Source organism: Engystomops pustulosus, chromosome 4 (genome assembly GCF_040894005.1).
Source record: "Engystomops pustulosus chromosome 4, aEngPut4.maternal, whole genome shotgun sequence".
NCBI classification, from domain to species: Eukaryota; Metazoa; Chordata; class Amphibia; order Anura; family Leptodactylidae; genus Engystomops; species Engystomops pustulosus.
In genome coordinates this window covers 90,720,882-90,746,732 of record NC_092414.1, presented here as the reverse complement: position 1 = coordinate 90,746,732, position 25,851 = coordinate 90,720,882, and the positions used below count along the sequence as shown (strand labels likewise).

General features: G+C 40.4%; 1 protein-coding gene across 2 annotated transcripts in view; it reads left to right on the top strand.

Moving 5' to 3' along the window:
* Positions 1-5,137: 5,137 nt before the first annotated feature.
* The window catches only part of PTPRR (protein tyrosine phosphatase receptor type R), a 144,372-nt gene continuing 123,658 nt past the window's right edge, over positions 5,138-25,851 (top strand). The window contains exons 1-2 of one of the 2 annotated variants that reach the window (XR_011854903.1): positions 5,138-5,353; positions 25,114-25,418. Coding sequence is in view for 1 of the 2 variants with exons in the window: in XM_072146714.1 (XP_072002815.1) it covers positions 5,275-5,353; positions 25,114-25,418 (384 nt within the window). In the remaining variant the exon portion in view is untranslated. The remainder of the gene's footprint in view (positions 5,354-25,113; positions 25,419-25,851) is intronic. The other variant, XM_072146714.1, reaches the window with a different exon arrangement.

Below are 25,851 nucleotides of genomic sequence, written 5' to 3'. Positions count from 1 at the left end.
TGTACATAGGTGAAGATCCACGTGTTATATTTGTACATAGGTGAAAAGCTCTGTGCTATATGTGTACATAGGTGAAGATCCATGTGTTATATGTGTACATAGGTGAAGAGCTCTGTGTTATATGTGTACACAGGTGAAGAGCTCTGTGTTATATGTGTACACAGGTGAAGAAATCTGTGTTATATGTGTACATAGGTGAAGATCCATGTGTTATATGTGTACACAGGTGAAGAGCTCTGTGTTATATATGTACATAGGTGAAGATCCATGTGTTATATGTGTACATAGGTGAAGAGCATTGTGTTATATGTGTACATAGGTGAAGATCTATGTGTTATATGTGTACATAGGTGAAGAGCTCTGTGTTATATGTGTACATAGGTGAAGATCCATGTGTTATATGTGTACATAGGTGAAGAGCACTGTGTTATATGTGTACATAGGTGAAGATCCATGTGTTATATGTGTACACAGGTGAAGAGTTCTGTGTTATATGTGTACACAGGTGAAGAACTCTGTGTTATATGTGTACATATGTGAAGAGCTCTGTGTTATTTGTGTACATAGGTGAAGAGCATTGTGTTATATGTGTACATAGGTGAAGAGCTCTGTGTTATATGTGTACATAGGTGAAGATCCATGTGTTATATGTGTACATAGGTGAAGAGCTCTGTGTTATATGTGTACACAGGTGAAGAGCTCTGTGTTATATGTGTACACAGGTGAAGAAATCTGTGTTATATGTGTACATAGGTGAAGATCCATGTGTTATATGTGTACACAGGTGAAGAGCTCTGTGTTATATATGTAAATAGGTGAAGATCCATGTGTTATATGTGTACATAGGTGAAGAGCATTGTGTTATATGTGTACATAGGTGAAGATCTATGTGTTATATGTGTACATAGGTGAAGAGCTCTGTGTTATATGTGTACACAGGTGAAGAGTTCTGTGTTATATGTGTACACAGGTGAAGAACTCTGTGTTATATGTGTACATAGGTGAAGAGCTCTGTGTTATATGTGTACATAGGTGAAGAGCATTGTGTTATATGTGTACATAGGTGAAGAGCTCTGTGTTATATGTGTACATAGGTGAAGATCCATGTGTTATATGTGTACATAGGTGAAGATCCATGTGTTATATGTGTACACAGGTGAAGAGCTCTGTGTTATATGTGTACACAGGTGAAGATCCATGTGTTATATGTGTACACAGGTGAAGAGCTCTGTGTTATATGTGTACATAGGTGAAGATCCATGTGTTATATGTGTACATAGGTGAAGAGCACTGTGTTATATGTGTACATAGGTGAAGAGCTTTGTGTTATATGTGTACATAAGAAAAGAGGAATGTGTTATATGTGTACACAGGTGAAGAGCACTGTGTTATATGTGTACACAGGTGAAGATCTATGTGTTATATGTGTACACAGGTGAAGATCTATGTGTTATATGTGTACATAGGTGAAGATCCATGTGTTATATGTGTACATAGGTGAAGATCTATGTGTTATATGTGTACATAGGTAAAGATCTATGTGTTATATGTGTACATAGGTAAAGATCTATGTGTTATATGTGTACATAGGTGAAGATCCATGTGTTATATGTGTACATAGGTGAAGATCCATGTGTTATATGTGTACATAGGTGAAGATCCACGTGTTATATGTGTACATAGGTGACGAGCTATGTGTTATATGTGTACATAGGTGAAGAGCTATGTGTTATATGTGTACATAGGTGAAGAGCTCTGTGTTATATGTGTACACAGATTAAGAGCTCTGTGTTATATGTGTACATAGGTGAAGATCTATGTGTTATATGTGTACATAGGTGAAGAGCATTGTGTTATATGTGTACATAGGTGAAGATCCACGTGTTATATTTGTACATAGGCGAAAAGCTCTGTGTTATATGTGTACATAGGTGAAGATCCATGTGTTATATGTGTACACAGGTGAAGAGCTCTGTGTTATATGTGTACATAGGTGAAGATCCATGTGTTATATGTGTACATAGGTGAAGAGCACTGTGTTATATGTGTACATAGGTGAAGATACATGTGTTATATGTGTACATAGGTGAAGAGCTCTGTGTTATATGTGTACACAGGTGAAGATCCATGTGTTATTTGTGTACACAGGTGAAGAGCTCTGTGTTATATGTGTACACAGGTGAAGAAATCTGTGTTATATGTGTACATAGGTGAAGATCCATGTGTTATATGTGTACACAGGTGAAGAGCTCTGTGTTATATATGTAAATAGGTGAAGATCCATGTGTTATATGTGTACATAGGTGAAGAGCATTGTGTTATATGTGTACATAGGTGAAGATCTATGTGTTATATGTGTACATAGGTGAAGAGCTCTGTGTTATATGTGTACACAGGTGAAGAGTTCTGTGTTATATGTGTACACAGGTGAAGAACTCTGTGTTATATGTGTACATAGGTGAAGAGCTCTGTGTTATATGTGTACATAGGTGAAGAGCATTGTGTTATATGTGTACATAGGTGAAGAGCTCTGTGTTATATGTGTACATAGGTGAAGATCCATGTGTTATATGTGTACATAGGTGAAGATCCATGTGTTATATGTGTACACAGGTGAAGAGCTCTGTGTTATATGTGTACACAGGTGAAGATCCATGTGTTATATGTGTACACAGGTGAAGAGCTCTGTGTTATATGTGTACATAGGTGAAGATCCATGTGTTATATGTGTACATAGGTGAAGAGCACTGTGTTATATGTGTACATAGGTGAAGAGCTTTGTGTTATATGTGTACATAAGAAAAGAGGAATGTGTTATATGTGTACACAGGTGAAGAGCACTGTGTTATATGTGTACACAGGTGAAGATCTATGTGTTATATGTGTACACAGGTGAAGATCTATGTGTTATATGTGTACATAGGTGAAGATCCATGTGTTATATGTGTACATAGGTGAAGATCTATGTGTTATATGTGTACATAGGTAAAGATCTATGTGTTATATGTGTACATAGGTAAAGATCTATGTGTTATATGTGTACATAGGTGAAGATCCATGTGTTATATGTGTACATAGGTGAAGATCCATGTGTTATATGTGTACATAGGTGAAGATCCACGTGTTATATGTGTACATAGGTGACGAGCTATGTGTTATATGTGTACATAGGTGAAGAGCTATGTGTTATATGTGTACATAGGTGAAGAGCTCTGTGTTATATGTGTACACAGATTAAGAGCTCTGTGTTATATGTGTACATAGGTGAAGATCTATGTGTTATATGTGTACATAGGTGAAGAGCATTGTGTTATATGTGTACATAGGTGAAGATCCACGTGTTATATTTGTACATAGGCGAAAAGCTCTGTGTTATATGTGTACATAGGTGAAGATCCATGTGTTATATGTGTACACAGGTGAAGAGCTCTGTGTTATATGTGTACATAGGTGAAGATCCATGTGTTATATGTGTACATAGGTGAAGAGCACTGTGTTATATGTGTACATAGGTGAAGATACATGTGTTATATGTGTACATAGGTGAAGAGCTCTGTGTTATATGTGTACACAGGTGAAGATCCATGTGTTATTTGTGTACACAGGTGAAGAGCTCTGTGTTATATGTGTACACAGGTGAAGAAATCTGTGTTATATGTGTACATAGGTGAAGATCCATGTGTTATATGTGTACACAGGTGAAGAGCTCTGTGTTATATATGTAAATAGGTGAAGATCCATGTGTTATATGTGTACATAGGTGAAGAGCATTGTGTTATATGTGTACATAGGTGAAGATCTATGTGTTATATGTGTACATAGGTGAAGAGCTCTGTGTTATATGTGTACACAGGTGAAGAGTTCTGTGTTATATGTGTACACAGGTGAAGAACTCTGTGTTATATGTGTACATAGGTGAAGAGCTCTGTGTTATATGTGTACATAGGTGAAGAGCATTGTGTTATATGTGTACATAGGTGAAGAGCTCTGTGTTATATGTGTACATAGGTGAAGATCCATGTGTTATATGTGTACATAGGTGAAGATCCATGTGTTATATGTGTACACAGGTGAAGAGCTCTGTGTTATATGTGTACACAGGTGAAGATCCATGTGTTATATGTGTACACAGGTGAAGAGCTCTGTGTTATATGTGTACATAGGTGAAGATCCATGTGTTATATGTGTACATAGGTGAAGAGCACTGTGTTATATGTGTACATAGGTGAAGAGCTCTGTGTTATATGTGTACATAGGTGAAGAACACTGTGTTATATGTGTACATAGGTGAAGAGCACTGTGTTATATGTGTACACAGGTGAAGAGCTCTGTGTTATATGTGTACACAGGTGAAGATCCATGTGTTATATGTGTACACAGGTGAAGAGCTCTGTGTTATATGTGTACATAGGTGAAGATCCATGTGTTATATGTGTACATAGGTGAAGAGCTCTGTGTTACATGTGTACATAGGTGAAGAACACTGTGTTATATGTGTACATAGGTGAAGAGCACTGTGTTATATGTGTACATAGGTGAAAAACTGTGTTCTAAATGTTTATATAGGTGAAGAACAATGTGTTATATATGCATATGAAGGTGAAGAGCACTATACATGTATATGTGTCTATAATGCATGCATTAGATGAATTATATAGTCAGCGCCTGTGAAGTATAGAGATAGCATTTGGCTTCCTGGTGAGGTTCAGGTAATTGCCATCATTACAGTCAGAATCATTCATCTACTTCAGAGACCTTCCTGTGTATTGATCAATGTAATAACAATTACAGTGTTATGTGTTAACATCATGAAATGTATAAATTGCAAATATTCTAGAACAGAAAAATGTTTTACATAACATAAGGGTTTGGGGACACATAGAATTGCATTAACAATCCTCATGGGATAGAAATTACACACAATATGCGGTCATAGAAAATCTCCAGCTGGAGGCTGTATATGTGAGAGAGAGACAAAGGGAAAAAGAATAAGAAAAAATATGGGACAAGTCTCCTGGAACAAGGATTTCTCTGTACTTAAAGAACAGTTTATAATTCTACTTCAGCGCCCATTGTGTGATGAGCAGAAGTCTCCTCAGCTCAATGACAGAGGAGCAGGGGCTGCCTGTGAGTGGTCGCCGGGGCACACGTGGTCGTGCAGGCAGTGAGCAGCTGCCTGGAGCCTGGCACACTGCTGAGCATTGCCCGGAGCAGGGACTGTGCCATAGCTCCAGCTCCTCAGCACCAACACAGAGTCTCCTGCAGGATGCCGCTATGAAGGTCGCAGCCAGTGTCACCATGCAGAGGAGCTGCTGCTTCCCTGTCATCTGCCTCCTCATCCTCACAGCCGCCGGTAAGGAGCTCAGCCTCTGCCTGCACAGCCATGGAGCTGGGGAGGAGGGGAGATCTGGGAGAGTCAGGACATAACCATATCGTATAGCAACTAGTGAGAGGCAGTAATGAGGTAGTATGTACCACATATGTGTCCTATACTATTACGTGTATACCATACAGCTGCTAAGCTCCAACACCATGGACAGCTCCTACTCACTGCTTAACCTCACATATACACACTGTTGTCAGCACCTCACATATACACACTGCTGTCAGCACCTCACATATACACACTGCTGTCAGCACCTCACATATACACACTGCTGTCAGCACCTCACATATACACACTGCTGTCAGGAGCTCTCATATATACACTGCTGTCAGCACCTCACATATACACACTGCTGTCTGCACCTCACATATACACACTGCTGTCTGCACCTCACATATACACACTGCTGACTATACCTCACATATACACACTGCTGTCTGTACCTCACATATAAACACGGCTGCCTGTACACTACACTCTACTGCCTGTACCTCATACACTGCTACCTGTACTCTACACACTGCTGCCTGTACACTACACAATGCCGCCTGTACCTCACACACTGCTGCCTGTACTCTAAAAACTGCTGCCTGTTCACTACACACTACTGCCTGTACACTACATACTAAATAAAATATAGACAATGATAACATTTCAGTCTTCTTTTATACACTGCTGCCTGTACACTACACACTGCTACCTGTACACTACACACTACTGCCTGTACACTACACACTACTGCCTGTACACTGCACACTACTGCCTGTACATTACACACTGCTGCCTGTACTCTACACTGCTGCCTGTACACTACACACTGCTACCTGTACACTACACACTACTGCCTGTACCTTACACACTGCTGCCTGTACACTACACACTGCTGACTGTACAATACACACTGCTGCCTGTACACTACACACTGCTACCTGTACACTACACACTACTGCCTGTACACTACACACTACTGCCTGTACCTCACCCAGTGCTACCTATACACTTCACACTACTGCCTGTACCTTACACACTGCTGCCTGTACTCTACACACTGCTGCCTGTACCCTACACACTGCTGCCTGTACCTTATCCACTGCTGCCTGTACCTCACACAATGCCGCCTGTACATCACACCCTGCTGCCTGTACACTACACACTGCTGCCTGTACTTCACACAATGCCGCTTGTACATCACACACTGCTACCTGTACACTACACACTGCTGCCTGTACTCTACACACTACTGCCTGTACACTACACACTGCTGCCTGTACTCTACACACTAATGCCTGTACACTACACACTGCTGCCTGTACCTCACACACTGCTGCCTGTACTCTACACACTACTGCCTGTACCTTACACACTGCTGCCTGTACATCACACAATGCCGCCTGTACATCACACACTGCTGCCTGTACACTACACACTGCTGCCTGTACACTACACACTGCTACCTGTACACTACACACTACTGCCTGTACACTACACACTACTGCCTGTACCTCACCCAGTGCTACCTGTACACTTCACACTACTGCCTGTACCTTACACACTGCTGCCTGTACTCTACACACTGCTGCCTGTACCCTACACAATGCTGCCTGTACCTTATCCACTGCTGCCTGTACCTCACACAATGCCGCCTGTACATCACACACTGCTGCCTGTACACTACACACTGCTGCCTGTACTTCACACAATGCCGCTTGTACATCACAAACTACTGCCTGTACCTTACACACTGCTGCCTGTACATCACACAATGCCGCCTGTACATCACACACTGCTGCCTGTACACTACACACTGCTTCCTGTACTCTACACACTACTGCCTGAACACTACACACTGCTACCTGTACATTACACACTGCTGCCTGTACTCTACACACTACTGCCTGTACACTACACACTGCTACCTGTACATTACACACTGCTGCCTGTACTCTACACACTACTGCCTGTACACTACACACTGCTACCTGTACATTACACACTGCTACCTGCATACTACACACTGCTTCCCTGTACATTACACAATGCTACCTGCATACTACACACTGCTACCTGTACATTACACACTGCTACCTGCATACTACACACTACTGCCTGTACCTTACACACTGCTGCCTGTACATCACACAATGCCGCCTGTACATCACACACTGCTGCCTGTACACTACACACTGCTGCCTGTACTCTACACACTACTGCCTGTACACTACACACTACTGCCTGTACACTACACACTACTGCCTGTACCTTAAACACTCCTGCTTGTACACTACACACTGCTGCCTGTACTCTACACACTACTGCCTGTACACTACACACTGCTGCCTGTACACTACACACTGCTGCCTGTACTCTACACACTGCTACCTGCATACTACACACTGCGGCCTGTACACTACACACTGCTGCCTGTACACTACACACTGCTGCCTGTACATCACACACTGCTAACTGCATACTACACACTGCTACCTGTACACTACACACTGCTGCCTGTACACTACACACTGCTACCTGTACACTACACACTGCTGCCTGTACACTACACACTGCTACCTGTACACTACACACTGCTGCCTGTACACTACACACTGCTACCTGCATACTACACACTGCTACCTGTACACTACACACTGCTGCCTGTACACTACACACTGCTACCTGTACACTACACACTGCTGCCTGTACACTACCCACTGCTACGTGCATACTACACACTGCTGCCTGTTCCTCATACACTGCTATATGGAAGTACCAAAATTACAGTGCATAGCAAAGGCTATAGCATAGAGAACATATAAACAGAGCTCTTCTCACTGCCGCCATAATGTTTCCAATGCTTTCAGTATTCTGAATGTAAGCCATGTTTACATCGGTTTATATCAGTTCACCTGATATAGAGCAATGTTTATATAGTCCATGTGTTGTGTATGTGTATATAGTTGAAGAGCGCTGTGTTATGTGTGTGAATATAGGTGAAAATCAATGTGTTATATATGTGTACATAGGAAATAAGCTCTGTTATATGTGTGTTTATAGGTGAAGAGCACTGTGTTATATATGTGTATGTAGATAATAAGCACTGTGTTATATGTTTGTATATAGGTGAAGAGCAAATCAATGTGTTATATATGTGTACATAAGAGATAAGCTCTGTGTTATATGTGTGTATATAGGTTAAGAGCAATGTGTTATATATGTGTACATAGGAGATAAGCTCTGTGTTATATGTGTGTATATAGGTGAAGAGCACTGTGTTATATATGTGTACATAGGAGATAAGCTCTGTGTTATATGTGTGTTTATAGGTGAAGAGCACTGTGTTATATATGTGTCTGTAGATAATAAGCACTGTGTTATATGTTTGTATATAGGTGAAGAGCAAATCAATGTGTTATATATGTGTACATAAGAGATGAGCTCTGTATTATATGTGTGTATATAGGTTAAGAGCAATGTGTTATATATGTGTACATAGGAGATAAGCTCTGTGTTATATGTGTGTTTATAGGTGAAGAGCACTGTGTTATATATGTGTACATAGGAGATAAGCTCTGTGTTATATGTGTGTTTATAGGTGAAGACCACTGTGTTATATATGTGTATGTAGATAATAAGCACTGTGTTATATGTTTGTATATAGGTGAAGAGCAAATCAATGTGTTATATATGTGTACATAAGAGATAAGCTCTGTATTATATGTGTGTATATAGGTTAAGAGCAATGTGTTATATATGTGTACACACATGATAAGCAATGTGTTATATGTGTACACAGGTGAAGAGCTCTGTGTTATATGTGTACATAGGTGAAGATCCATGTGTTATATGTGTGCATATAGGTGAAGAGCAATATGTTATATATGTGTACATAGAAGATAAGCTCTGCGTTATATGTGTGTAAATAGATGATAAGCTCTGTGTTATATATGTGTATATTGGTGAGCACTGTATTATATATGTTTATATAAATAAAAAACATTGTTTATCACATGTATTTGTAGATTAAGAGCCAGGGGGAACACCTCACAGCTGCTGCAGGGCTGGCAGTGTTAAAGGGCCAGGCTGACCAACTTGGCACACAATCTAAAGAGTGGCGGATGAGCAGCGCAGTATACATATTCTGGTGCACATCCTCCACTCAGTCGTGGGCCCTGGGCTGTAGGAATATTATAGCCCCTATTACAAGTCCAGGACTCACTTCCTTCATATTGTACTAGAATCAAGCTTCTTGGGGAATGGAGGATGTGTCTGCATGATTTGATCTGTGGTTTCAGGTCCTTTGAAGGACCTTCAAGGGTCCTTAAATACATTTGTATTGAAAGCAGGAACAGATGGTGGTTGGGCGGGGGACTATGGGCCAAGACTTTTGCCCTGGGTGCCACCCAAATCGCTTATATTATAATCCACTACTGCCTCCACTGTATAGGGTTTAGGTATAAAGCTTTGGTACATGTTCCAAATATGTGGCAGCAAAGATTGTAGAATCAGCCAGGTCCATTAATGTTCCATCCCTGATAAAAGGCCCCAGCTTTGTTCCCAAGCTGCTGAAATGCTTTCAATGTTTGCCAGCATTGGAATTTTTGGGCAACTATTCTACTTGATGAAGATGAACAAACATCACACAGTAGTCATTTCACATATAACACCTTCACTCAATCCTCAGCATTTACTGTACTCAGCACTGAGTCACTGCTGAAACAGGTTTCTGTTAGGAAAGGAGCTGTGCTCTGTTCAATGAAGAGATCTCACAAAAGAGAGCACCTACAATCCTGGAATATAAATGCATATTTCATAATCCTGCTGCTACTAAGAAAACATGAAGGTATGCTTCTACAGCTCTGCTGCCACCTAAAACATCAGTAGTTTACAATGGTCAACAACTGCTGATGAGTGTGATTCCTTATGAAAAGTTCATTGATATGTCTGATGTCTGATGAGAAAGAAAAATACATTTTAAATATCAAGGTTGGGCTTTAACTTTGTCCAAGTGATGTAATTTTAGCATTTGTGATTTGACACTACTAGTTGAGTCTGAACAGTCCTCTGGTTACAGCAGTAGAGCAGTACATAGAACAGTGGTGGAGAACCTATGGCACGGGCGACAGAGGTGGCACTCTGAGCCCTTTCTGTGGGCACCCAGCACACAATTTACCACATAGGACTAATGTCTTCCTTCTGCAGTCCAAGACAGCCCAGGACGTGCCAAGCTCAGTGCTGTTTGAAAGTGACACCTACTTGGCTGCCAGGACTATAGGAGGAGAGAGAAGGTGTGCACAGAGATTATCATTGGAGCTTCTGCTTTGGGTCCCCTGATTCTTGCTTTTCAGGGGACACTGGAGGGAAGCTACAATCCAAATTTATCCTGCTTTCTATTGTATTGGCGTCCTCAGGACGCCAATACGATTGAAACTTGTGATATAGCAGAGATCAATAGGTTACTGCTCACATTGTCATGTTGGCACTTTGCAACATAAAAGTGGGTTTTGGTTGTAGTTTGGGCACTCTGTATCTAAAAGGTTCGCCATCACTGACATAGAATCTTCCTTACATCCTGCTGCCTACTTCCTTCTTGTGAATAGAAGCAAGGGCTGCTTTTCTATCTTGGGCCTTATTATCTCCCTTTACTACCATGGGATGGGAAGGTGGAACAGCATCAGTAAACTGCTGGACAGTGCTTCCAGGAAAGTCAGTTTATGTATGTATACTGAAGTGTGTGCAAATGAATGTAAGCCATGTGTGTGTGTATAATTGTATATAGGTAGTCCCCAGGTTACGTACAATAGGTAGGTTCTGTAGGTTTGTTCTCAAGTTAAATTTGTATGAAAGTCGGAATTGTATATTTTACAATTGTAGCTCCAGACAAAAAATTTTTGGCCTATGTGACAATTGGATTTAAAAATGTTGGGTCGTCATAAGAATCAGGATTAACAATAAATCTTAATTACAGACACCTGTGATAACTGTTATAGCTGTTTATTGTAGCCTAGGACTAAAGTACAGTAAATTCCCAACATCCAATGGTCCGTCTGAAACTAGGGGGTCGTCTGTAAGTCTTGTGTTCTTATGTAGGGAACCGCCTGTAATGTGTATGTTTAATGTTTAATGTGTGTTTGTATATACAAATATGTATGTATCAGTGTCCCAGTATGTGTGAATATGACTGTCTAAATTTGTATGTAAAAACGTACATGTGCATTAATGCATGTGTACAGTATATGAGTATCCAAATGTGTGTATATAAGTGTCAAAATGTTTATGTGTGTGTATGAGATGTACTTTAATTACCTTCCATAAGCAAATGGATATCCTGTTGTGCATTCCAAAGCCTTCAACAATAATTGATTCATTTTTAGGAGCTTCATGTCACATTTAGAGATGGTGAGGAAGACAGAATGTTTGATTTTTTCTTTCTCTGATCCCTTCCTCCACATCCTCTCACTGCCTCCATCTCAGCAGGTCCTTTCCTGTATCCACATCAGAAAGGGGGTTAAGGTAAAATCTTGGAATATTATAGGACCAGCAGACAATGAGTTAAATGATTTTTTACCTGCCATTGTCTGTCTCCAAGAGACTCTTAACAAGCGTGTCTGTTGGTACTAGAAAAAAGCTGGGCTAAATTACTTTTTCATTGTTTTCACTCATAATGCTGAAGGCTAGTAAGAATATTAATTCATAGAAATTCAACAGAAAATCAAAGAGACTGTAGGAAGCTATACTGTTTGATAAATGATGGCACATATCACATTGGTGCTTGTGGTTGTTTACTTTCCCCCTCAATTCTCTCCTAGGCTGTTGGTAGAAATTGATAAATTATTGATGACATATGAATACTCTCTGAAATAATGAATAAGGGATTTCAATAATCTTTTTGTAGATATCCTGAACTAGCTGGGAATGGGGTCAAGGTGGCAAAACGGCAATGAATAATTACTGAGGAATTAGCTTGAATAGAGGTTTGAAAATTAAAGGACATGTACCATTAGCTTTACTGATGGTAGATGTGTCCTGGTCAGAAATTTCTGTTACCTAGGACTTACTTACTTATTACTTCTTAATTATTACTCAGTATGCCGCAAATACAATGAGTTATAAAAATGATGCTTACTATTTTCGGGTGCTCCGGCCATGCCAGTGCCTCGTCTTTTAATTTATTCACTCCCCCCATTCCCATACAAATCCTATCCATTACCTGCTCTATGGTTGGGCGGACCGGGCTGGACTTATATAGGTATGGAAGGAAGTGAATAAATTAAAAGACGCAGTGCCCTGAGGTGCTCCAGTGACGTAGACTGAGGCCCCCAAACTAATAAGCATAATTTTGATAAATCTACATTGCCACAATTGAAGCCTATACGGCTGTAATAAAAGAAGTTGATGTTCCGCAGGAAATTCTTAGTAGGACACATCTACAATCAGTAAAACTCATGGTAGAGGTCCTTTAAGAAATCACAATAAGAATGAGTAGACATGTATTAAAAAAAACCTCAAAATAATGTCCTGAATTAGTTTGTTCAAAACATTTTCACTTTTTTAGATCTCTGTACTCATCATACATAACTTGAATAACGATTAGGGGATAGATCGAATTTTGTCATCATACCTTATGTCTTCTTTTGGTTGGTAATAAAAACACCTTCATAGCTGTATCACAAACCCCTCTGCGCATACAGGAACCTTCCAGCTGGTTATATCTAAAACATCCATGAATGCCAATATCAGCTTGTCTTAGTCACATCCAGACTTACCTGCTAACCAAATAACCCAAGGATACTACACTATTTTTTATTTAGGCTCCATTCACACAGCTGTTGGGGGATGTATATACGGCCTGCGTATATACGTCAAATATACGTCCCTCATAGGTCGGCAATGGGTACGGTGTCTCACACGTGCGGCACCTTACCTTTCCATATCCAGGAGGAACATAGCATATGTCCTATATTTTCCCGGAATACGGCGCCGTGTGCCATACATCACTATGGAGAGGGGCGAGGTTGAGCAGCGCTACGGTACAGTGGGGACACGTTCGTCTGCATATTATCAGGAATCACCACTCCTAGGAACAGTCATTCCCAATTATTAAAGCAGTATTCCCACCAAACGAGTGAGTCCCTATCCATCAATGAAGAGATCCCCCCAAAGATCACAAGAATGGGGGGTCCGATGGGGTTCGAGACACCCCCGTCGGACCCCTGGTGGCTCTCATAGATGAGTGGAAAACTGAGACCCCCACTGAACAGAAATTTAGGCCCTATCCTGTGGAGTTCTGTATAGGTGGAACGGGCCTTCAAGTCCTTTGGAAATAGAATAACAATGTAAAAAACATTTATTAAGTAAAAATGACATATATCCAATAAGTGTAAATGCCTTATGCATGTTCCTGCTATCCTCTTCTGATAACAAAGATTGTAACATTGGGGAGATTATTTGATTCTTTGCACTTGATCTCTCCTGTATGTCTCCATTAAGTCTAGGCAATATTTGACAATGGCTTCTAATAGAGTTACTCAAGATATTCTTGATCCATAATCAGTTCAATATAGTCTGTGCAGATACTTTTATTTGTTGTGACAGTAAAAGGAAATCTGTTTTGAAGCTTACATAACCATTGGCAGCATTAAGCTTTTCCTGCCCTTGCTAATACTCCCTCATGCTTCAACATTATATTCATCATGTAAATAATCTTTAGTCCTATCTGTAAAAGTAGGATAATCCAGAATGTTTTCTCAGTCAACCTGACATTGTAATCCGGGACAGAATGAAAGTGATCTAACGGCAGGAAGCCATTCAGCTCTGACCTTTTTCTTAAGTGCAAATCTGCATGTCTAGCATGTCTTCTGCATGTATGAACTATAGACAAGGTCATTGATTTTTTTATGTTGTGAATATTATTAGAGAGCTTAATCAACACTTGATATCTCAACTCTCTTGGATTGACTCTTTGTTGCCATGGTAACATTCTAACCATTGTTGCGTTTCCAAAAATATGCTGCCTGACAAAGGTTATTTTTCATTATGTCTTTTGTGTTTATCATTATCTCTGTATTTCTTTCGTTAGTAATTTACTTTTACCTATATTAGATCATGGCACATACTAGATTAAAGAAATCCTTGTGTCAATAACCTGAGACTATAAATTTAGCTAAATACACATGTATGCTGCGCTCGGGTCGGAATCTGGGCGAAGCACAAGTGTGTGTGTGTGTGGGGGGGGGTGGTTGAGGTTATGAAGCAGAGGGGGGGGGGGTTCTCTCTTCTCTCCATAGGAAACAGCAAATCAGGCCAAAAATAGGAGCTACTTTTTAGCTGAGTTGCGACCGCCTGGCGCGGTGAGACACTTTGGGCTCACTGCATTGTGACCGGGTGTAATAGACCTCTATGGGAGTTGTGATCTTGCTGCAATTTGTGCGGCCCGATCACAGCCCCCTATATGGTTCTGTACACGTAGCCTTAGTCTAATTTCACACTGCCATGTGCTCACCTGACCATAGCCCGGGCTAGCACACAGCAGCGCATTGAAGAAGAGCAGGGATAAGCAGTGCTCTTCCCACTCCATAGCGAGTCATGGTGCCTGGCTGTAAATACCAGGCTCCATACTGTATCATTTTCCCATGCATGGTACAGTCCCACACATGTGTAGTCACTGTACTACTGGGCGTCTATACATGGGGATGTATACATATATATATTTTTATGTTCCCACAAAGGCAATGTGAAAGGGGCCTTATTGGGGCACATTTACTTACCCGGTCCTTTCGCAATTCCGACGAAGATGAAGTCTGTCGTGATTCACGTAGCTCGTGCGCCCAAGATCCTGCATGTATTGCTTCCCCGCTGAGGTCTGCCAGAGGTCTGCGACACAATTTTCATTTTAAATCCTGCACGTAGTTCGAATCTTTCGGCTTGTCTGACGGCCACGCCCCCAGATTTGCGTCGCATGAAAGTCGTTACGATTGCGCCAAAATACCACCACGTGTGCCAAAAAACCCTGTTAAATGCGGCACAACACAGAAATCGTTGGGAAACCCGACGAAAATGTGGTCCGCGGACCCATAGTAAATGAGCCCCATTGTGTGGAAAAACAGAAACTACATTGTTTATTTGGCCTAAAAAAACCTTTTCCATCTTGAACATATATTGTATGAGTTTCTGTTTTCAGTACCTTGTTTATACTGTATCAGTAGCCGCATTCATTTCTGTTAATTAAAGCAACCTACATAGGGCTGTATAATCTATATCACATTTTTATGAATACTAGCTACAAGTTGACTCAATTCCCTAGGTATCCGGAGAGCTATATATAGATTTCACAGAGCCGTGGTATTCTGGGGAAGCCCATAATAGCTTAGGATGACTCAGATGTCACAGTTCTCCTCAAGAACAGCCTTAACAGAGATCCATACTGCATTATGTAGTGGCCTGTCATAAATACATTGCTCTGGCCATAGAGAAAATCACTAGAAATATGTGGGGGTTGTAAATTAAGTGCAGAAAAATTATTGTAATTATATTCCATATTATTTTACATTCCATTCTGCATTGCATTTATAAACAAAATCAAGAGACTATAGTCATATCACATTCTTCATTCAAAAGGCACTGGCACATAGAAGTCAATATCCTTTACTCAACACTTTAGATAAGAAGCTGTTTCCCCATAGGATAGCCTTCATCCTGGCTAAAGTAGCACTGATGGCACATTATGAGTATGCTTTCCAAGTCCTTAGTTCAACAAGAAAAAAGAAAGACCTATGTTCCCACCTGGCTGGATGTATTTAATTTAATTAAAGATAATTCCCCGTAAATGTAGTCAAGTTGTCCCTTAAACACAACATAATTGTCTTTGCCCAACCACCTTGGCGTTCATTACTATAGGACGCATGTGGGACATGCAGTAAGTCCTGGTCGTATCTAAGGACAGCTGTCCTTCACTTCTAGGTGACCACATGGCATAGCGCTATGGAATAAAGTCTGTTGTTTTTTTCACTATTTTGGTGTGCTGCCATTTCTTTCTTTTGTAGGTGACCACATCGCTACATTTATGTGAAATAATCTTCATACAGGTACAAGCAGGTGAATTAAATTAAAGTCAAGGTCCAGTTGACCCCTTTAAGAATTTCTAGTTTTTGACCAAAATGAAGTGTGGATGAGAACGGTAAACTTTGTAATATACTTTTCTATATAATAGCCATGTAGAAGCCGTGTAAATCAGCTTGTGCTCCCATTCCTACACAGATGGCTATTCGAAAATGTAATAGTTCCTTAATTAAAGGGGTTTGCCCATAAAAGAAAATTCTCAAATTTCAATCCTCTAGTGATGTTTTACACAATAAAGATAATTTTTAACCCCTTATGTTTTTAAATTGCTGATTTAACCCCTATCACTCCCTTGGCTGGTCAGTGTGGGCGTGGATTCTCTAAGCAGACACACTGGGGCAGATTTACTTACCCGGTCCTGTCGCGATCCCGCGGTGTGTTGTCCGACGAGGATTCGGGTCTGCCGCAATTCACTAAGGTCGTGCGTCCAATTTCCTGCATTTGCCGCTTCTGCGCTGAGGTCCGCCGGTGTTCACAATCTTCTTCCCGGTGCATGTGAATGCTTGATCTTGCGACACAATTCCGTTTTTAAATTCTGTGGTTTGTCCGAATCCGTCAGGTTGTCCGATGGCCACGCCTCCCCATTTCTATCGCATTCAAGCCGGCGCCGATGCGCCACAATCCAATCGCGTGCGCGAAAAACCTGGGGCAATTCAGGGCAAAATGGAAATACTCTGAAAACTGTGGTCCGCGGACCTTTAGTAAACGAGCCCCACTATGATCCCTCTAATGCTGTGTGAGATGCTGTCTGCTGACAGTGTGCTTAGATTATTAGAGTCCAGGTTTATATACACTTTCATTTAGCTTCTGCACACTAGTATCTGACACATAGAAAGAGAGATGAGACGGATCAGATATGAGAAATGATGAGATCCATGAGATGCATATAACACATGACATTCTCAGCCCTGCTACATCTCAGCCACGCTCGGCGATCGCCATCAGCTCCATAGAGATTAATGGAGCAGAACGGTCATGCACGGCCATCTGCTCCTTTAGTCTGATGGAGGGACGAGGGGTCCGAAGTGATCTGTGGGGGTCTGATCACTGAGACCCCCACTGATCAGGAAGTTAGGCCCTATCCTGTGGATAGGGCCCAACTTTTGTTCAGGGGAAAACACTTTTAAGTGTATGATGAGTCTTTCTTTCATCTGAAAATGTGGCTTTATATGTATCTGTTGTTTCATAATATTAATATGCAAGTTTGATGTGAGTAGGCTGCACCATATGCCTTGTGTTGCCCTCTTTTTATTTTTCACAACTGTTTCATGCTTTCTGTTTATTATTTTGGATATAGTGTAACTTATTTTCTATAACTGCTTACATTTTGAGGCCAGAATATGGATTGCGTACTTGCAGTATGTCTTTGTTAAGTAAGTCAAGTCTTTTTATTATCTATTTATTTATAGCCTTCCATTGTATTATACATAAAAAGGTTAAGTTTAAGATTAGAAATGTAGAGGAGGGAAGAGAATGAGTAGTTCTAGTAGACATTTCCAAATTATCATGGCTGCACAGTAGAAATCTGGGAGACAATTGCAGATAATATGAGAGCAAAGTAATTGGTCTTGTGTGGATCAAGATCTCAGGACGGTATTGGGTGATTTGTATGGACAGGTTGTGAATGACTCTGTAGATCATGGTAAGTGTTTTAAACTGCACTTATTGTGCCAATGGATAGACTGATAAAGTTAAGGATGTATTGTAAGGACATTAAGGAGTTAGTTGTGAGACCACAAAGAAGAAGGTTGCAGTAATCCAGATGGGAGATGATTAAGTTGCAGACTAGCATATTGGTAGACTCTCGGTTGAGAAAGGATAGGATTCGGGAGATTTTCTTGAGTTGGAGAAGGCAGGATCTAGAGGACTTGGATGTGGGTAAAAAAATATAAGACACGGGGAGATTATAGGGGGGAGCATCATGAGTCATAATTTCCTGCTACAGGTCCGTCCTATTTGTCAGTGTTTAGACATGTAAACAAAGATTCCACAGAGTGCACAGAGAGTCTGGGCACAGCACAAAAGGAATCATCAGGGATGATGTATCAATTGTTGAACATTCAGGGAATATTATTAAGGCAGTAAAGGCAGATGGGCAATTTATGTTAAAGAGTGGCCTTCAAATGTACTCATATGGACCTGTACAAATTAGATAGTTGTCCTTTGATGTGACCACCGTCTGCTGGAGTGATTGTGCAAAGAAAGAATAACTTTACTGCCCACAGCCGTCCTGTAGTAAAGAATGCTGAATACAGGTGGTTGGGCAGGGGTTATACGTGTTCATCCCTGCCAGAGTTCAAGGAGGTCATAGCCAAGAACAGCTATCTTGTTTCTTAGAAACAAAATGGCTACTTTGATGGGAAATTATCTGCACACATCAACATTATTTCTAACAACGGGCAATTGAAGAAATGTTTGTATATTGCTTATGAATTGCATTAAATGTGAATATCCAAATGGGAACACCCCTTTAATATATGTCAGCAGACTTATGGGACTAAAGAGAGTGGGTAGTCATTAATTGTGATAGATGGTTCTGATGGGAGTGATGTATAAGGGGGGGAAACATTGTTAGCTCCATTTTTTCCATGTTTTAGAGAGCTGTAGTAGAAATAGGAGGACGTGGCTGATAGATATTGTGGAACTCTGCTGAGCAGAGAGGTAATACTGTATCTGAGCCAGATATATAATCCTGAGTGTTATCAGCATAGGAATGGTATAGAAATCCAAAGGACAATAGATGTGCGACTTATAGAAAACTTTAAAAGGGTAAGAACCTTATAGGTCACCCATGCTATACTTATACTGATAAAGCTTCCCGTTCACCTCTGGAAGCCATAGGTCACATGAGTTTCGGATAGCAGGACTTCCTGTGATGTCCCATGTCATAACTTTCTGCATAACCCCCCCCCCCCTCCCCGTCATTACCTCTCCAATATCAGTATTTGGAGGGACTTGTGGATACTGTATGTGTTTTCTACACATAAAAAAGTATTAATTTTAAGTTACTTTACTTATACAGTTACTGACTGTCAAACTATAAGCAAGATCAGATAGGGATGTCTCTGAAATACAAAATATAATCACTGAAAAATAGAAACATCGAAAGGATAGCTTTTAATTTCATCCTTTAAAAAACAATACTTGCAGTACTCGGCTGCAGGATAGATAGCAAAAACAAGACAATAACAAATTGACACTGGCCAGACGTTATCGGGCCAACCACTGGGCAGCATGGATCTTTTGCTGGGCCTACTCTGTTGCTAAGGTAAGTATTTACATCTATTAGGCAAAAAACTGCCAAATGCTGCCTCTGTGCACTCATATTCCGCTATCAGACAAAATATGGTTACATGTATGGTTACTGTATTGTATAACCTTTGATTGGGTAACCCTTGCTTGTATCTAGAGGCTATACATCGTACAGTTCTTATTTAAATGTACTAACGTGTCCTCTGCTTTGATATCGTTTGGCTTAGTGGGCATATACTATATTTTCTGCTATAGTCTATTGCTGTCTTGTTTGTCAATACTACTAATACATTAAACAGTATTAGTAATTGTAGTGAGACCCCTGAGGGGCTGGTATTGGTATTAAACAGTGAAACGGGTCGGATATTTTCTTGAAGTTCCTTATCTTTGTTAACCATGTGTCAATTTGTTATTGTCTGTTTGTGAGTACTGTAATTTCATCTGTGTTTTATATAAGTTTTGTAAAGAGGCCTCATATTTTTCAGGGCACTGTTTATGCTATCTATCCAGCAGCCAAGTGCTTCTAGCATTTAAAAAAAAAAATAGGATTAAATTAAAAGCTATCTTTTAAATGTTTCTATTTTTCAGTGATTTTACTTTTCATGGACAAGTAAAGAGAACAGTGAGAGTAAAGTACATTTTTATACCTGGTTAACAAAATAATCTTGCAGTGATGCATAATGTCTTTCAAACATGTCTTCATGCTGAAATAACACCCTAGCCTAAGCTTCAGAGCTGAATGCCATGAAGAAACAACTTCCTGAAGTGCATCCAACTGCTAAGTTATCTTTCGTTTATATGTATTGGGGGGGGGGGGACGACAATACTTCTGCACAGTGTGACAGCTTGTGAAGCTAACAACACAGAGAGGCTCTTGTAATGCCCCACATAGCCATTGTGGCTCATTAGCATAATTTAAAGTTGTTTTTTTGAAGGATAACAAATATACAAAGATTACCAGAGTCACTGTGCCTGGATCTATGAGTAAATTCCCCTGGTTTATCATGCTTGATTTTGATGGTAGATTTCTTGTGTGGAATTAGTATCTCACAATAGAAAATGCTAAAAAGGAACATGATGATTACAGTCTACTGATTTAATTGGAAATTGAAAAATACTTAATTCCAACTGAGGTGTCGCTGCAGGGAAACAATAGCATAAAATCTTCATATGACAGTTTTTATGAAGATAAACAGTTTTTATTTCATGGACACTTATAAATAGATATCTTATTTCTAATTGTTGTAGTTTATATTAACGTCTAAAACATGCAGCCTGTGGTTGTGTTACAGTATTAACATTTATGAAAGCAGTTTGTTACAGTACTCATTAGCTTGTAATAGTCATTTACAATGTCTGGATGATTTGCTAATAATGGATCTTAATGTAGATGTGTTATTCTGTTTAATAAGAAGAGGATGCACATGCTATAAAATAGGTTATTTATAAATATTAGAAATTAGAAATATAAATCAGTTGAAGAACTTGCAGAACTCTGCATGATAGGTGACTTATTGTAATAATAAGATTTTGTATTAACAAGGTTGTAAATAAATTATTTTAATTGGTATATGTGCTCATGCACATGTCAGAGAAGTAAGCTCTTAAAGTTACACACAATGCAGGTATTTTTCATACACCAGTGTTTGTGCTCTGGCGTATCATAATGTTCCGGCCCTTCCAGGGCATCCCGATACAAGAGGCTCGCCTATACCTGGCGAACAAATATTCTGCACCTTGCAGACTTTCACTTTTGAAAATTTGCTCCCTGCAGCTTGTACACAGGCGCAGGGCAGGAATGCCTATCTGCCACCAGCCTCTCCTACTCTTCATGCCCCTCTATGCCAAGAAGAGAAATAATCGCAAGTGCTGGCGAATCACAAGCATTTTGGATTATTTCAGAGCTTCTACACTACTTTTCTGGCAAATAAGCTTTGACAAATACCCCCCAAAGTCCCTATTATTCTATAGTATTTAGACAAAACAGTCAGTGATGTTGTAAAGAGCATTTGTTTGACAAATATAAGACATATTGGGGCACATTTACTAAAACCAGTGCAAACTGCAAACAGTGCAGAGGGCGCCAGATTCAGGATTTGTGGCGCCTGTTCTTCATGAATCTGGTGTACCTTGCACTGCTCCTACAGAGTGCACATTAAATGTGGTGCATGGTCTGACTGAGCACCGTAATACCTATTTAAGTGCAGAAATTTGCACATGGAGAATAGTGCAGCTGTTGTAATCCATACGAAAATACATGTTTAACGCAAACCATGTGTGAATGCAGTCTTAGATGTAAGGTAAGATGTGAAGTAATATGTGAGGTTATATGAGGTAATATGATAACCACCATATACTAGGAGCCATTGTCTGCTGTGGCAGTATGCAACCAATCACAGCTCAGCTTCAATTTTGCCAGCTCAATGTGAGCTCTGAGCTTTGATTGGTTACTAGGCAGTGAGTTTAATACAGTTTATGTGTGCGGTAAGATGGGTAGGGAGAGTGAGTGACAAAGAGAGAGAGACAGACAGGAGAGTGAGCGACAGAGAGACAGATGGGGAGAGTGAGCGACAGAGAGACAGACTGGCAAAAGTGAGTGACAGAGAGACAGACGGGGGAGAGTGAGCGACAGATGGGAAGAGTGAGCAACAGATGGGGGAGAGTGAGCGACAGAGAAACAGACGGGGGGAGTGAGCAACAGAGAGACTGACAGCGGAGAGTGAGCGAGAGAGTGAGACAGACAGGGAGAGTAAGCGACAGAGAGACAGACGGGGAGGGTGAGCGACAGAGAGACAACCAGTGAGTGTAACTGAGGGACAGAGAGAATGATAGGTAGAATGAGCGACAGAGAGAAAGACGGAGAGAATGAGTGACAGAGAGACAGGAGGGAAGAGAGTGTGGTGACAGAGACAGGGGGGAGAGTGAGTGAGAGAGAGACTGCCAGTGGGAGTGAGTTAGAGACAAACATGGAGAGTGACTGAGAGAGAGGCAGGGAGAGGGAGTGACAGACAGGGAGAGATAGGGAGATCTATTTTGTTATAGCTAAGAGCAGTTATCTACTATCCCAGGCAACGCTGGGATCTACAGCTAGTATTATATATAGTTATGTATAAACACACACACAGACTTATCTCTGAAGATTTAGAAATAAAAAGTTATGCCTCCATGTCACACACACCCTGCACACCCCCACATAACATCCATGTCACGTTGAACCTCACATAACATCCATGTGATGCTGCACCCCCACATTACATCCATGTCATGCTGCACCCCACATTACATCTGTATCACCCTGCACCCCACATTACTTCCATGTCACACTGCACCCTCACATAACATGCATGTCATGCTGCACCCCACATTCCCTCCCTCTGAACCCACATTACATCTGTCACACTGCATCTTACATACTCCCCCTATACCCCACATTACATCCATGCCACACTGTACCCCACATTACATCCATGCCATGTTGCACCCCCACATTACATACAAGTCACACAGCACCCCACATTCTCCCCCCGCACCTCCACATTGCATCCATGTCATGCTGTACCCCCCATTACATCCATGTCATGCTGCACCCCCACACTACACCCATGTCACACTGCACCCCCATATTAAATCCTGGTCACAGTGCACCCTATTTTCGCACCTGCACCTCCAAATTACATCCATCTCACACTTCACCACATATTCTCCACCCTGCTTCCTCACATAACATCCAAGTCACACTGCACTCCACATTCCCCCCCCCCTGCACCTCCAAATTACATCCATGTCATGCTGTACCCCACATTACATCCATGTCACTCCTCATCCCCACATTACATCCAAGTCATACTGCGACCACTGCAGTCACATGGTCATGACCTCATCGAAGGTCCTTTAGACCATATCTAGTGCATGTAGTAAAGTTAGTGCTGCTCAACCAGCACCCGACACCAACGACAACCTCCCCCTTCCCTGGGGGCGGATTTCCTTCTAATTTAAAAAATTAAAACCCCTTCACGCGGATGCCTTTTTTCACTTTTGTGTTTCCATTTATTGTTCACCTTTTTTAAGAAACATGCCGTGTACTGGGTAGTGGGAAAAAAAATTGGAAGCAGTCAAGTTAATGAAAAAAAGTTTCTTGTGCTCACTGTCTTGGCATATGGAGCTGTGTAAGGTGTCTTTTTTTTGCAGGACTGCAGGACATTTTAATCATTTTTTATTTACATTTTTATGAGTTGCAATATGGCATAAAAAGTGGTGATTTGGACATTTGGCACTGTTTTCCATCAGGATAGCCCCTGAGCCCTATTCACACATTCTTTACTGCAACTTACCATTGCGTCACAAGGTGTTAATCAATGTTTAGAAGATTTTTGAGACCAAGGCACATCTGAGTTGTACTTTCAATTTTTCTGTTCCATCAGAAAAAATATTGGGAAAAAAGGTTTACATCAGTTCAGTCAGGCATCAGTTATTATTTATGAAAATGAGAAGTCTGTAGGAATTGTTCCTCTGTACAAGAACACTGAAGCCTGTTGGGTTGGGAAAGGATCCATTTCTTTTTTACACTAATATGAATGGGGAAATGGAAAAAAAACAACTGATTACATTACAACTATTGCATTTATAAACTCATTCAAATCCATAGGTATTACATTTTTTTTTCAGTTTTCCGTTCCTTTGAGGAAAACTGGAAACACAAATTAGGTGTGAACTTGGCCTAAGTCTATGTCCTACTGGTTACAACCTCCTACTTTAAATATAGCTGACTCTCTGGAGGAGTGGGGGATTTAGAGGGAATATATGTTCCATACATCAATTGATGTGTATGAATACTTTTATTTCAGTAACTCAGGGAATATATTGACATCTAGAAATTGCATAGAGATTTTTTATTGCATTTTATATATAGTAGAGGCCTCCTGATCTGTAGATATTGGCCTACCATTCAATTACCAATGTACTTTCTGCAGCTGAAATGCTGTCAGTAAGTAGTCACATGAATATAAAGTTTACCGTATTTCTCTTACCACAACCAAATGGCTATAACCCTTTTTCTCTTCCTATATTCATCTCCCTAATACCTAATAACATTCTCTGTGCAGAATTGGCCAGTCCTCCCCCTCACCTTTCCATAGAGCAGACTAATGATACCCAACTTGCTGTAGGTTTGCATCTAAATTGCAGAAGTAAAGTCGTATTAGAGGGGGGGGGGGAGAAAGAGCCAGATTTGCCTTTTTATATGTTTATATTGTACTAGCCATTCATACAGAATTTGCTAAGAATTTAATGACCTTTTATAAAACTTCAATGTCTATATATTTGATAACCAGTAGTTGATTGATTTCTTCTTTTCATTTCAACAGAGTGTTTCTCTGGTGACAGTGATCATATGCTGGCAGTCCGGGAGAAGAGAATCGGGAAGCCCAGATTTATTTACAGTCATGTGCAAAGTATTGAGAAGAGTTTAGATCTAGAAAGACAGAAAATGCCTCAACACAATTTTCATTTTCCAACCCACTTGAAAATCAGTAAATTTATTGACCCTATGTTTGTAAAATCAGCTTTCCCTCGATCAACTCATGGCCAAGCACTGAATTTGTTAGCCTCGGAGGATCCTGATGTTGAAGTAGAAAATCTTCCTGTTCCACAATCAAGTGTAATTTTAGTGGTAAGTCTGTTGATATTGCATTGTTTGACAGGTTTGGAAAGACTAAAAATTGGTCAAACATCTACATTAGACCGTGATTGTCCATATGTCCTGCATTGTTGGGAATAATTACCCATGAAGACTATTCTTCTTTTTCCCCTTATCAGTAATGACGGTTGCTAGAATTTAGGAAACAAAAACGTATTTCCTAATAGGCAATAATGTTCAGTGACCTCAAATACTGTATGGCAGAAAGAAACCAAGGAGCAATAGCCCACCCAGAGAATAGTGATCTAATGATAAAAAGTAAAATGATAAGGATTTTTTCTTCTTGCAGGTCATAATTACAGGTTCTAACCAACATCTTCACATTTCTAGTTTTGACTCTCTAAAGTCATGGAATTTAATCAGTTCTTGTACAAGTGTTTTTGCATAAGTGTTGGTTGAAACGCTG